Genomic DNA, 13,897 nt, shown 5'->3' with positions numbered 1-13,897 from the left:
AATTTAAACAAATGGAATATTGTATTGTGAATACAAGTTGTTTATTTAACAATGTTTTACAGCTTACTTACATTGACATAAATTCAAATTAAGATTTTAATAAAAAGCACCTGATCATTACGTAAATTAACAACAGTGTCATTTATTTAAACAAAAATAAACAAAACAATGACTTTCCAATTTTTTTTAATCTGAAAAATGCTGACAATTTGTCTGGCGGGAAGTTAACAAGTTGATATTTTAATCGAGTTATTTTAACCAGGATGCTAAACAGGCTTTTTTCAACAATGTAGTGAATAGTTGAAAATTTTTTAAAATTATTTATAATAAAAAATAAAATAGTTACAGCGAAATGTTAAACATTTAGAACTGATTTATGAAAAGTGAATAAGATTGAGTTAATCTATTGCAACTATCTCAGACAAGTGATATCCCACCTTATTCTTTACTATTCCTTCCATACGTCAGAAGAATATGAATCGGTGTTATGCCTTACGTCCCGTATACACAGACAATCATGTATACAAGTCTACAACGAATCCGAATATTGTTTCATTAGTTAAACTGTCCTTTATACGAATTAGTTCTCGCTAGCATTTAAGCTCGGCGAGGATGAGTGCTAATTGAAAGAATAGCAATGTGATGTAACTTTGTATTGTATATATAAGTGGTAGTAGGTCATCGATAATCACGCGCAAAAAGATATTGTATTTTATATATGTATATGTTTTTTTTTTTCTTTTAATATATTTTATTTAAAAGTGTTTTTCATTAATCGGATTATTACTGTTCGATACATTTTACTGAAAGTTCAGATCATGAAATGAACAGGCAAAGGCGCAGCAAACAATTTAGTGTCCGGTGTGCACCCATCCTGTGTCCCGATAAGCTGACAATTATACATAAATGCAAGTGTCCCCACCAAAGCAACTCGAACTAGCTTCATCAAACGATCTGACTAGCAAGCTATCAAGCTAGCTATCCATCAGTGAATCAGTCATTGACTTGTCAACGTAAGTCATTACCGAAGATACTCGCGTACCGACGTGCATGGGTAACTCAAGTACTACATATAGTATACTCTACAGTTTTTTATTTATATTCTGAATGTAGACCAATGATATTATAGTATTTGCTTTCATCATTTATCATTGGATGCATAGCTGTCGAGAAAAATGTATGATAGTGGAGAAGGAGTACAAGTTGATGAAAAGGGGATAATTTTTGTTAGTGGATTTAAAGTTTTGTTAAGTTCATCATTCAGCATCATTTGTTTCTCGATTGAGAGTTGAAAGCAAGAGCTAGTGAATTTTAACCAACTCTTAAATTATAAAATAAATTATGGATAATATTGGACAAAATTTACGATCTTTTGAAGATACGACACGAAGCCGACGAGTTTCTATAAGTGATCAAGTTATTGGTATTGATAATCCAATATTTGATCATCATAGACAAATCAGTGTAAGCTCTGATCATAATTCAGACTGTCAAAAGAAAAAATCTATACTTCATCACAGTAGTGTTGAAAATCTCCAACACAAATTGGATCTTGATAATGGGCATACCAATAATCAAATCAGGAAAAAATCAGCAATGAGTTTGTCAAGTTCAATTAGAGATAAAATTGAATACACCGAAGAGCTAAAAAGGTATTTTTTTTTTATTTTCAAAAAAATATTTATTTTTATTTCTTGATAATAAATTTACTTGTAAAAAGTATATTGTAAGCCCATGCTTTTCTAGGTCATGGCTGTACCTATTTTGCACAAGGTGTCACGGTAAAGACGATACACCGTCCTGGGAACCACCAGGTTGGCGGCGAGCGTGTCCACGTCCATTTTGCCCGTCTTTTAGAAAATTTGCAAGAATTCTCTGTCTTGTTCTTCTGGGCTTAATGATTTGGGGAGTAACTTATTCAGTAATAGGTGCAGATGCTGCTCCAGGTGGTCCATTATTTGGACTCGCAACTTTAGCAATTGCAGCACACTTTGGAGGTTGGTTATTTTCTCTTACAACACTACCAGCTCTCATTGGAATGCTTCTAACGGGTTTTGTTATGCAAAATACTGGTCTTGTATATATTGAAGGAAGATACTCGGAGGTTATTGCGAATCTTCGGTAGGTATTGAAGTAAATTATCATAATAGTAATAGCGTAATCTTAGAGCATGAACAAGCACTTTTTGTTCTTTGATAGAAAGATTAACTTGATTTAAAAAATATAAGTCTTAAAATATTTTTCTTGGTTAAAAATTATTTCTCTTAAATCAAGCTAATTTTTCTATCAGTGTGCAATAATTTAATTTCATAGTATGAATGTACTTGAAAACTATATTTCTTTTAAGGTCGAGTGACTTGATGCATAATAAAGTGAATGAGAGTTTGATATAAATTAAATATTTATTCAGTAAATAAATCGCTGCAATGATTATAAGGGCTGGTTGATGTACAAATTATCTTTTTAATTTTGACGTTATCATTGATAAGATAATCACATTTCTATCGATTACTTCAGTTTTTTTTAAATACCCCAAGGTTGTTTTTTTGTTTTCAATGATTATATTTTAACTTGCTGATAATTTATTGTATTCCAATAGAAATAATATATACTTGTTAATTCAAATCACAACTTGGTGGCAATGAGTAAAGTAAAATGCTAAAAAAAAAAGTGTAGACGTACTACTAAAGAATTTTAAGTATTTAGGCAACTATTATTTAATAAATTTTATGTACAAATTATTAACCGGTATGATATAACAAATTTTTATATTTATTGATAAAAGCTTTTTTAAATGAAGTAATCGATAAAATTTATCAATATAACATTCTAGGATCAATATAATAACATTCTAGGATTAATTACACAGAAAAACGATCCATGGAAATTTTAATCCCATACTTGACTTAAACCGGCGTAGATTGTGATTTATTATTTTAAAAATCTACTTGTTGTGATGTTGATAATAAAAAAATTATAAAAAACAAAGAAAAAAATAAAAAGATTGTTGATAGAACTCTGAGTAAATAAAAGTAGATCTATGTTAAGATTAACGTTGATCTGAAATTTAAAGCGGGCAGCTCTCTTAATAACATATTTTTAAAGACGTACTTATGTGTTAAAGAGCACGTGCTTGCTTATTGCTTGATCTTGGTGGCTTAAAGCGCGTGACAACCTTATGTTAGTAATCAATTTGTCAAACGTCATTTCCAAACAATTTTTACGGCTTTAGTTATGGTCTTAGTCTGTTTTAACGACTTTAAATTGTCGTTAGCCTTTCACGTCCAGTTGCAAATTTATTGTGCATCCGTGGGTAGTGAGAAAAAAAAATGATAAATCAATAGGCGTATATTTTTAAATTATTTTAACTAATATTTAAATGCCACAATCTGAGTTTATAAATAAAAAATAAATAAATATTTTAAAAATCATCAATAGTATAATAAAATAAAAAAAATAAATTAGCCATTAAAAGTAATTATGAGAAAAAATGTAATAAAGCAACAAAAATATTTTAACCAGAATTAATATTAATATTTTGTGCTCAAGGTGTACATTTTATGTATGCACACACAGTATTCGCTTGTCTTTCAAAAGTAAACATAAATCTCTGTAAATGGAATAAAAAATGAGTAAATAAAATAAAATCGATCGCAAAAATAAATAACTAACCAAAAAGCAAATTTACATAAAAAATTTTTTTACTGTGTATATTGCAATTTACAATAATTAATAGATTATTTGTTGTGACATACGTCAAGCCTGTTATAACATTTATCCGTGTCGTCGAAACTAATCTTATTCGTCTTTGGAGATTACGTTTAGGGGGAAGACTATTAATAAAATATATTAAATGGTGCAAGAATTACAGATATATATATATATAAAAGGATCTGTTTGAAATGTTGCGCAACAAATCTTAGCAATAGATCTGAACAGGAAGAATATACATATATATATATATATATATATATATATATATATATATATATATATATATATATATATATATATATATATATATATATATATATATATATTTATATGTATTTTTCACATAACATCAGAAGCTATTTCACTGAAATCTTCTAAATAGAACTTGAAAACCTCCCACGCTTACATCATTATTATCATCACCATCACCAAATAGCAGATAATTCTATCACATGTGTTGTATGATGACACCACAACGATAAATGTTTTTATGTAACTGTAACCGTAAATTTAATGTATAGAGTTTACATTTTACAACGAGTACAAGTCTTACATTGTAATTAGTAAGCTGGGAGACATTGAAAAGTCTCGTGACTCTCCGAATTGAAAAAGTGGGGAGACAAGGATCGGGAGTGTTAATTGATTACCAGCGAGTTGTCAAGCCGAACAAATATATGACTATGTAATAGTCTCGTGACTTTGTCACAATGTTTTTATTCTCGCGTTGAAATCGATAACTGATTGTCATTTAAATAAATATTAATTGACGAATCACGCGGTACCTCGTGTTAACACTTAATCTCAGCTTTGTTTACTTTATCTCTTTTTTTAGGAATAATATTTTCGGATAACTTTATTTTTTTTTTTCAAATATTATCATTTCAAAAATAATTATTTTTAAATCTAAAAAAAAATCGAATAAATTTTTTTTTTTTTAATTTTTTTATAATTTTATAAAAAATTCGTAAATGTACGTATTGATCTTTTACCTTATCATTTCCACTTTCATATATAAAGACTTGTTAAACGAATTTACAAAAGTTTTCCTTATTTATAAAAATTCTTTTGATTTAGTTTGTTATAATTTTAATGGTGAAGTAATTTGTACGAACAAATTCTCACAATTATATAAGTTTTATACATAAGTACTGCGTTAAAAAAATATGGACCAGTATATTTGGATTAAAAATAATAAAAAAGTCGTGCTAGTGCTTTAAATTATTTTTTCCCTTTATATTGAATAATTAAATTTTTGAAACATTATATATTTCAGAAAAGTCGCGTTAGTCATAATATTAATTCGAGCTGGCCTCGACCTGGATCCAAATGCCCTCAAGAGACAAAAAATAACGTTGCCAAAGATAGGGTTGATACCTTGGACAGTGGAAGCTACGTTAGTTGCAGTCACAACAAGATATCTTCTCGACTTACCCTGGATATGGACTTTTTTAATTGGAAGCATTGTTGCAGCAGTATCACCAGCTGTCGTTGTTCCATGCCTTTTTAGACTTCGAAGAAAGGGTTACGGCGTTGCAAAAGTAAATAAAACCTTTTATACTAACTATTATCATTATTATTATTATAGTAAAACCTCAACTTCTTTTTGTATAACTAAATTTTTAATTAAACGTTAGTTCTGTTTGAGCGTTTACAACTGAAAAACTTCAATTAAATTGATGAATTTTTTAGACAAAAAAAATACTTTTTAGTTAATCCAGAGCAGGTACACGTTTTTTTTTGCTTGTTCTTTTTTTCTTGTTTTTATTACGCTATTACTGTTTTATTTTATTCTTTTCTTCCCGAATCACGAGTTTTAAGTTTAAATGCAAGATAATTTATTATCCAATTGTTTTTGTACTTTTTTTTACAGTTTTACCTTTATCAGAGATAAAGTAATATATAAGTTCAAATTGTATTTTTTCATGTAAAATGATTTATTTTTATCTTCAATCTTTTTGTCACAAATAAAAATGAAAAAGCATTTCTTCTTTGAACTTTTGTATTGTAAATTGAGTCTTTGAGCATTCAAATTTCTGGCTTATTCAATTACATAATTTTTCTCAGGGGATCCCAACTCTTATAATTGCAATAGCAGGTATCGATGACGCTGCGTCAGTTGCAATTTTTGGTATTATAAAAAGTGTCCTGTTCTCTCATGACTCTTTGTGGTATCAAATTCTTCAGGGACCAATTTCAATAATTGGAGGTCTTGGATTTGGTATTCTTTGGGGTTATCTTTCCAAATATGTTCCAGAAAAAGGAGACGTAAGCATAATTATACATAATTCCAAATAAATACTATGACATGTAATTCTTATAAAATTGGTGCTTTCATAAAACTATTATATATTTTAGCCTTACAAGATACCGTTGAGAGTTCTTATGTTATTATTTGGTGGACTGATATCTGTTTTTGGAAGTGAAGCAATAGAATTAGGAGGTGCAGGTCCACTTGCTGTAGTTGCAGCTGCTTTTGTTAGTTGCTACTTTTGGCAGGAAGAGGGATGGGACGTCGAAGATGTGAGTATTTTAATTTATAAACATACCTATTGTAGATACTTCTGAAGTTTTGAAAGAAATGTTTAGTTGCATTATGCAAAACTTGAGTGCAAAGTTTTATATCAACTTTTCTAAAGAATAAACTTAAAGGAAAGAGGGATGACAACAGTGCGCATCATCTTATTCATTTTCTCTGAAAATTCATCGTTTGAAAGTATAGAAAATAGTTTGATTTTTAGTTTCGTAAAGGGTGGCATAATTTGGAATAAAACTCAAAGGCTAGAAACAGACAAGAATATTTTTTGCCAACGCGTCAACGTTCTGAGTAGACTCACTCTCGTACAAGATGAGAGGAAAAGAGTGGTAAAGTAGAGAGGAACGTTGGGAAAAATTGAGGCCGAGTAAGGAAAAAAAGAAGCAAAAAGACGGTTTATAACGATCTGCCGACGCTCAAGAGTTGACTTAAGTTCTACTTGAAGTTTTACTTGGCACTGTTATACACGGACTGTAATTTTGTCTATTCCATCAGTATATTATTTCTTCACCGGATTCAGTTTAACTGATATTTTTTATTTTGATTAAAATAAATCGGTTGGAAGTATAACAGAATTTACTTTATATCGTCTATTCGTGAATTTTTTCATTCATTTTAATTCTAAATAAATTTCTTACTTTATTTATCAATTAAAATTAGGTATCAATTAAGATTTTTGTGAAAAATCTATTAATTTTCAAAAAATCGTAATTGGAATATTTCTTCAAGTAATTTAAAATTCACATTGTAATTAACAGTAAATTGATAAATTAATTAGACGCATCAAATCTCAAAAGTATACTCTCAAAGCAAAAAAATTTAATTAAAATTTATTACAATGTTTTCGACAAAAATCTAATTTATTGATTATTGAATAAAAAGTAAAACATTTAACGTATATTTTATGAGACGAAACATCCATATATCTATATAGTCGAAATTATTATTATGATTTTATGTTAGTCTATTTAATAACGACAGTAACTTAGTCTATTAGCACGTACTCTTAATAAACGATCCGCAATCTTGTTAAGGAGAATTAATTTGAAGCGAATGAGTATTAGTGTTTAGTAGCGCTTCTTTTCTAGTTAGTTTATTTTTGCTTTATGCTTTATTCTCTTTCTACAATCAATTATTTTCGCTCTATACTAGCCCACATGAAACTTAAGTACGTACAATTTTAGCGGAACTTGACGATTTATCCGTATTAGCTTGTATTGAAGGCTACGCGAATAACTAGTGTCAAGCGAGACTACAGCATTTTGTGAAGATAAGCACTAAAGCTATTTTTATGCGTCAAAGATTTGCTGTAATTATTGTATAAAATATGTTTCAAATTTAAAAATTTATGAAACGTTGATCTAGTTTAAATGTATGTCTGTATAAATAATTATTTTTTTTTTTTTTTTACAGAATCCGGTGGCAATAGCGTTCGAAATATTTTGGATGATATTTGAACCAATCTTATTTGGTATAACCGGAACGCAAATCAAAATAGATGAGCTAGAAGGTGAAACTATTTACTTGAGTGTCGGTTGTCTTTTAATAGCAATAATTTTGAGAATTGTTGTAACATTCGTAGTGAGCTTTAAATCAAAGGTTAATAACAAAGAAAAGATATTTATTGCTTTAGCTTGCATGGCTAAAGCAACCGTTCAAGCAGCTTTAGGGCCAGTAGCTTTAGACTTTGTAAAAAAGGATGATATTGAGCAAAAACGTTATGCAGAAACAACTCTTACTTTTTGTATTCTTTCGATACTTTTAACTGCACCGACTGGCGCTATTATTATTTCATTAGCTGGTCCTAAGCTTCTTACGAAAACAACAACTCCTGCAGAACCGCAAGAAGGTTGGAGGTCACGAAAGCCTTCTATCAGAGATATTTCTATCATCAATGAAGATCCGGATCTTGAGGAAAACTCTGTGAATAATCATTGAATTAAATCAAGTACTTGTGATCATTTTTATTTATTTATTATATCACTACAGCTGATTGCCGAGTATTATATTTTATATTTATAAAATTTGTACATACAATAAAATAACGAATAAGGTAAAACTAATTTTTTAAATAGTAGATAAGTGATGAACCGCAATGTATTGTGAAGTTACTTGAATTTTTTTAATACTAAAAATATACAAGAAATTTACAATTTTAAGAAAAATTTATAAAACTTGGCATAATTAGCGCCACGAAATAACATTTACTCAATAAAGTTATAGAGCAGCAAGGCTCTATTTATTTTTAGCCTGCAAAAATTTTTATATTTTAATATTAAAATATAAAAAAATTGCTATTATTTTTTTTTTTAATTTTCACTATTTCACTTACTAAGTAAATTAAAAGAGAATACTAATAACTACATTAAGAAAATAGTTAGTTTCATACAAACTATTAATGATAAATTTTATGAAATTTCACAGTTTTTTTTAATTCGTTAAGAAAATAAAAAAAAAAAACGTTACTTCTGAATATTTTTAAACATAAAATATATTATAATTTTTTTATTATTCTCGATTTATCGTATTATGTGTTTAAATTGTACTTTATTTATTTAAAAAAAAAAAAAATTTTTTTTTCATTCACTTCGTTGATTGTATCAAAATTAGATCAAGGTAAAAAGTTCAGCTTTTCAGAATCTTTTTTTTCTTCAAAACTAGTGAGTAAATATTTATCAGACATAAAAAAATCATAACATTTGCATCAACGGAAAAATGCATTTTTTGTTGAAAATACATATACTTTCCTAAGTGAAATGAAATCTTAAAATATTACAACACTTTTAATTAGGGTAACTTCAGCTTGGTTAAGGTATTTAGCATTTTGAGACATATTCTTCTCGTCGGATAGAATATTTTTACTGAGATTTTAAACTGTTAGCTAATTATATTAATCTCATTCACTGTAGTATTCATTAACAAGAAATGTTGATAGATAAATATATACAGTGTTAAATTTATGATAGCTTAATAAAAATAAATAAAATAAAAAATTACACATTAAGTTTGAGCATTGAGTCGGTCAACAGTAGACGACATTAATGTACTACAACTCGTATATTTTGTCATTTTGTATGGTTCTTGAAGATTGACAGCCTTTTGATTAATTGGCGCATTAATTTTACGGCGTCCAAGTCGATGCATTAATGCAATGTAGACTTTATTTTTTAGTACAAAAAGTAAAAAAATAATTAGACCACGAAGACAATTAAAAACATCAAATGCATAAAATAGTTCTACACGGCAGCTTAAATCTGGTGCGCAATGATTGATTACATATGAAATTATCTCGAAAATCCAAGATATGCCCATCAAAACAAAAAGTTTTATATTAAGTATTAACCTGAAATATTTTTGAATAATTATTTTATAATTATAAATTTTTTATAGTAAAATAGAAGTAAATAAAAATCCTTACTTAGTTTTGTCAGCTTTAAATCGTCGACTATCGGTATCTGTTTTCATAAACTTCGATATATCAGCCTTAACACGATTACAATTTCTCAAAGTCATTATAAAAAAAATAACATTGACTATCAGCAAGAAAGTAATTGGCCCAAAAAAAAATATTACTTCGCCATAACTACTCAGATGATCTGTAATAAATTATTTAATTTTTAATTTCTTCATTCAGTTACATTAACAGTTAATACGTAATACTACATACGATCAAACCAGCATGAATCAACTCCTATATTAGGACGTAAATCTTCGGGTATACTTTGAGTCCTATCTATGGTTATCATAACTATTAATATAATCATTGGAAGTCCCCAAGCGAAACAAGAATAAAAGAAAAATCGTTTTTTACGAGCTTTTTTTCTACTTGACACATAAGCTGCTCCGCTACATCCGCTTCAAATAAAATAAATATTCTATTATATTCAAGTCTAGATATAATTTCGTTAATTTTATTACTTACCCAAACGTCCACCAAATATCAAAACACATGATACTTAGCCAAGAAAAACTCGCGAGGAATGCCACAGCCATTGTATAACCCAGAGGCTTACACATTGGTTTATTTATTATAAAGTCATCATCGATTGAGTCTTGTAACGACGATAAAGTGATGGTGGCATGACAAGCAAATGCAATAAAAAGACTTGCTAAATGGCACATTAAAGTTTTTCCATGAAGATTCTGCAGTAATGGTAAGCATAAGTAAACCAAGAATGTTAATAAGAGAAAAGTGCAACTTATCAACTCTAATACTGCATTCACTGTAAATCTAAAAAATATTTAAATAAAACTATAAACAAGCAAAATTATTCATGTGTCCAGAACTGGACTTCAATGTATCTATAAAAAATGTTTTATCTTATTTATTTTTATTTCATACCGTTGGGGGCTTATTTCTTCATTTGGTTCCGGATAACCATTATTAAAACACAAACATGGATATAAACCATCACTATAATCTTTACTTCCATAAACCATTTCCAAACAGTATTCATCCAAGCTGTATTCATCCTGTTTTGGTACATAAATATATCCCCGAGAAGTAATAGACCAATTTTCTTCTGGTTTTATTGGATACATACTATCGTTGCAGAATTTCTGTCCAATCATAAGACCATAGCCTTAAATTAAAGAATAAATGTCACAATTTTGACAATTGATAACAAAAAAAAAGTGTGTCGGAGGATAAATACAGTATGCAATAATTTAATTTTTATTAAATTTTATAATTATTAGTAACCTGTAGAATTTAAAACGTCCAATGAAGTTGTATTAGAAAGAGTAGTTTCCATAACATTTTTTAACACAGAATGAAAATGCGCATGTGAACTTCCAAAAGAAGATATTTTTCTGCATCGATGATTAATCCAAGCTTCGTCTTCTAGACAACATTTTCGTAAACAAGCATTTTGCTTGCAATATTCAGAATTACTGCATGTTCTTAATACAAAAGTATCTTGAGATGACCCAAAATCAAGACATGAATTGTCTTCGTTGATAGAAATTTTGCTAGATCCAGTATTTGATGAGATTGATATCTGAAAAAAAAGTTACAAAATTGGTAAATGACGAAAATTGCTTACTAGCATGTGGAATATAAATTTTATAAGTCAGAAAAAGTTTTTTTGTTTGTTTCTTTAAAACTCAAGTCTAAAAAGATATCGGTACGCACTTACGCAGAAAAAATAAAAAGGAAAAAATTGCATTATAAATTGTCGCTTCAAATTTAAAACTAAAAAAATTGCAGTTCGAAATAACATTTCTAAAATTCAAACTTTGAATACCCGTTGTTAGATTTTTTTAAATATCAAATTCGACTTAAATACATATATAGTAATTTTAAGTTTTATCTAAACTCGTTAAGTCATAATTACAATTTAAATAAAAATACTTAAGCTAAAAAATATTATCCGGGCGCCTATGTTCTCAAATTTTTTTTTTTTACCAATAATATAATCTTAATTTATTTAATGAAATGTTATTGATTAAGAAAATAAAATTCAATTTAACGTAGCAATTTCGTAATTCTACTTAGAGTTAATCGACGTCTCAATGAACCCTCTCAGTAGATATAAAGATCAACTAAATCGTTATTTAATTCGTCCAAAGCGAATGGAATTAAGTATAACATAAAAAGTCACTAGTACAATCGTTCTCGAGCATCATCCTAAAAATAAATGGAGCATTATTTTACATTTTTTATAGTGGGAAGTTTAATAAAATTTTTCTCAAGAACTTTATTCTTTTTAGGTTTTATCGCAGTTGGAAAATATTACTGTCATAAGTATATGTTTAAATTTTATCATATTTAAAAACTGATCATTAACTACCTATTTTTTTTTTTTTTTTTTTTTTTTTTTTTTTTAGCTACTTTAAGATGATAATAACTAATAACTTAAAAGTTATAGAAGTTTTAACTTACAACGAATACGCGTATCAAGTCTTATAATACGAGTATTATACAGCTGTTGAAGATATTTAAAAAGTTTTATTTACAGAATCTTTCATCGATTGTAATTGAAATCATATATGAATATCATTTATAAAAATATAAATAAATTTTCTATCCGACTAGTGGCAAAAAATCATTCAAATGTAAATGAATTTTTTTATAATTTTAGTTTACACTCAAGTATCATATTTTATCTTATAATCTGTATTTGAAATGTCTATGTAAGTTTTTTGTTAAAAAAAACTTGACACAAAAACAACAATATGAAGTTTTATTTCTTGGACAAAATCTTAAATTTAAATAAAATATCAATAACTTGTAGGCAAATAAATTGTACAGTTATTAAAGAATATTCTCATTGAAAATTTTATAGCTATAATGTAAAAGATCGATAAATATAAAAATACATAAACTACTTTCTATAATTGTAAAAACAAAAAAAAATTGCAAAAAATGTTTTATACTAATATTATTTCTGATTATTTAGTAACTAGGAAATCCTTCGATAAGATATCGAACCTTTTTTTTTAACAAGTTCTTCATTGAAACTAAAAATATCTCAGAATATAATGCTAACACAAAAGTGAAACGTAAAATATCGCCAAGGTTACTTGTTTTGAATAAAGCATTTAAAAATGTAATAAATTAAAACATACCTTAATAGTGTCATTATAGAAAGATAATTGGTCGTCGCGGCTAATCGTGTAGTCAATTATAGCGTATTTACAAATGGGAAAGCCCTTGATAATCGATAAGAAGTTGACGTTGACATTAAAGCTATTTAAAACTTTTAAAATACTTGAATCGCCTGATGTAAATTCTATACATTCTCGAATTTCAGTATCATATCGTTGTCCTATGGGACAACATTTTCTCATATTCATCACTAGTGAAGCTCCATTATTTTTACTATCTTGTTTACAATAATGAATAAATGAAGCATCTAAAAGATCTTTATTACGCAAAAGATCAATACAAGTAATCGATGACGCTATCGTTGAATTGAAACTGGATTTTCGTGAGGTAACATTGAAACATTCTTTCAAGTATTTTATTTCCCAATCTTCGTTTCTCGCATCGTAATAGCCCGGTGAATTTTCATTGTATGAAATAAAACACCTGGAGCTCTCTTTTACAGAAAATATCTCTTGCGGCGGACAACATTTTTCGTTATTATTAAAACCATTTACACTTGAATTGGATATTAAAGTTATCAATATTAAAAACGTCTCGATAAAAACCATTTTTTGTTTATGGAAAAATTATATTCCAAACACTATCGATGTCCTGATTAAATTTTTATTCTTTCGTAGTCGATTTTTACTCATATTTTTAATTATTTTATAATTAAATTTATCAGAGTAACTTTATCACTAATGCAAAAAAAAATTTTTTAATTTATTAAACTTCAATTAAATGGTATAAATTATTGATTGAGTGCGTTCACATCCAGGCGATCGTAGTAATTCAACTGACTAACGGAATTCGAAAAACGTATTGGAAGATGATTCTCACACATACACGCGGTGTCTTCAATTTACCACCTCTACTGTATAACTATATGTTATCTTATTCACCTTACAAATGAAGTTTTTTTTTTTTAAATTACTTTATTTAACTAACTTTTCGATGTTTACACTATTAAAAGTTCAAATAGATTCAAAAAGCGGAGATAATTTACAAGAATTGTTTTCTTTCATTCGATTCTTTAAAACTATTATATTTTAATACAGCAA

At 27.8% G+C, this 13,897-nt stretch overlaps 2 protein-coding genes across 3 annotated transcripts; one reads left to right on the top strand and one right to left on the bottom strand.

The window, feature by feature from the left end:
* The first annotated feature begins 366 nt into the window (after positions 1–366).
* On the top strand, positions 367–8,306 carry LOC123263885 (sodium/hydrogen exchanger 9B2). Of its 2 annotated transcripts, none has more exons than XM_044726918.1 (6): positions 367–1,652; positions 1,732–2,121; positions 4,988–5,252; positions 5,779–5,979; positions 6,070–6,234; positions 7,661–8,306. In XM_044726918.1, the coding sequence occupies exons 1-6, from the start codon at positions 1,342–1,344 to the stop codon at positions 8,183–8,185; spliced, it is 1,857 nt and encodes a 618-aa protein (XP_044582853.1). In that variant the 5' UTR covers positions 367–1,341; the 3' UTR covers positions 8,186–8,306. The 2 variants fall into 2 exon arrangements, with proteins under 2 accessions (XP_044582853.1, XP_044582855.1); XM_044726920.1 differs by having other exon boundaries at positions 370–1,652; positions 1,747–2,121.
* A 693-nt stretch (positions 8,307–8,999) lies between these two features.
* LOC123263884 (probable G-protein coupled receptor Mth-like 10) lies at positions 9,000–13,444 on the bottom strand. The gene is made up of 7 exons (XM_044726917.1): positions 12,818–13,444; positions 10,950–11,247; positions 10,590–10,830; positions 10,170–10,478; positions 9,915–10,102; positions 9,666–9,843; positions 9,000–9,590 (listed from the first exon to the last, which is right to left on the bottom strand). Exons 1-7 carry the CDS (start codon positions 13,403–13,405, stop codon positions 9,248–9,250), a joined length of 2,145 nt encoding a protein of 714 aa, XP_044582852.1. The 5' UTR covers positions 13,406–13,444; the 3' UTR covers positions 9,000–9,247.
* Positions 13,445–13,897: the final 453 nt, after the last annotated feature.

This window comes from Cotesia glomerata, linkage group LG4 (assembly GCF_020080835.1).
Source record: "Cotesia glomerata isolate CgM1 linkage group LG4, MPM_Cglom_v2.3, whole genome shotgun sequence".
Taxonomy (NCBI): domain Eukaryota; kingdom Metazoa; phylum Arthropoda; class Insecta; order Hymenoptera; family Braconidae; genus Cotesia; species Cotesia glomerata.
The sequence above is the reverse complement of the archived record's forward strand: the minus strand, read 5'-3'. Positions and strand labels throughout refer to the sequence as shown.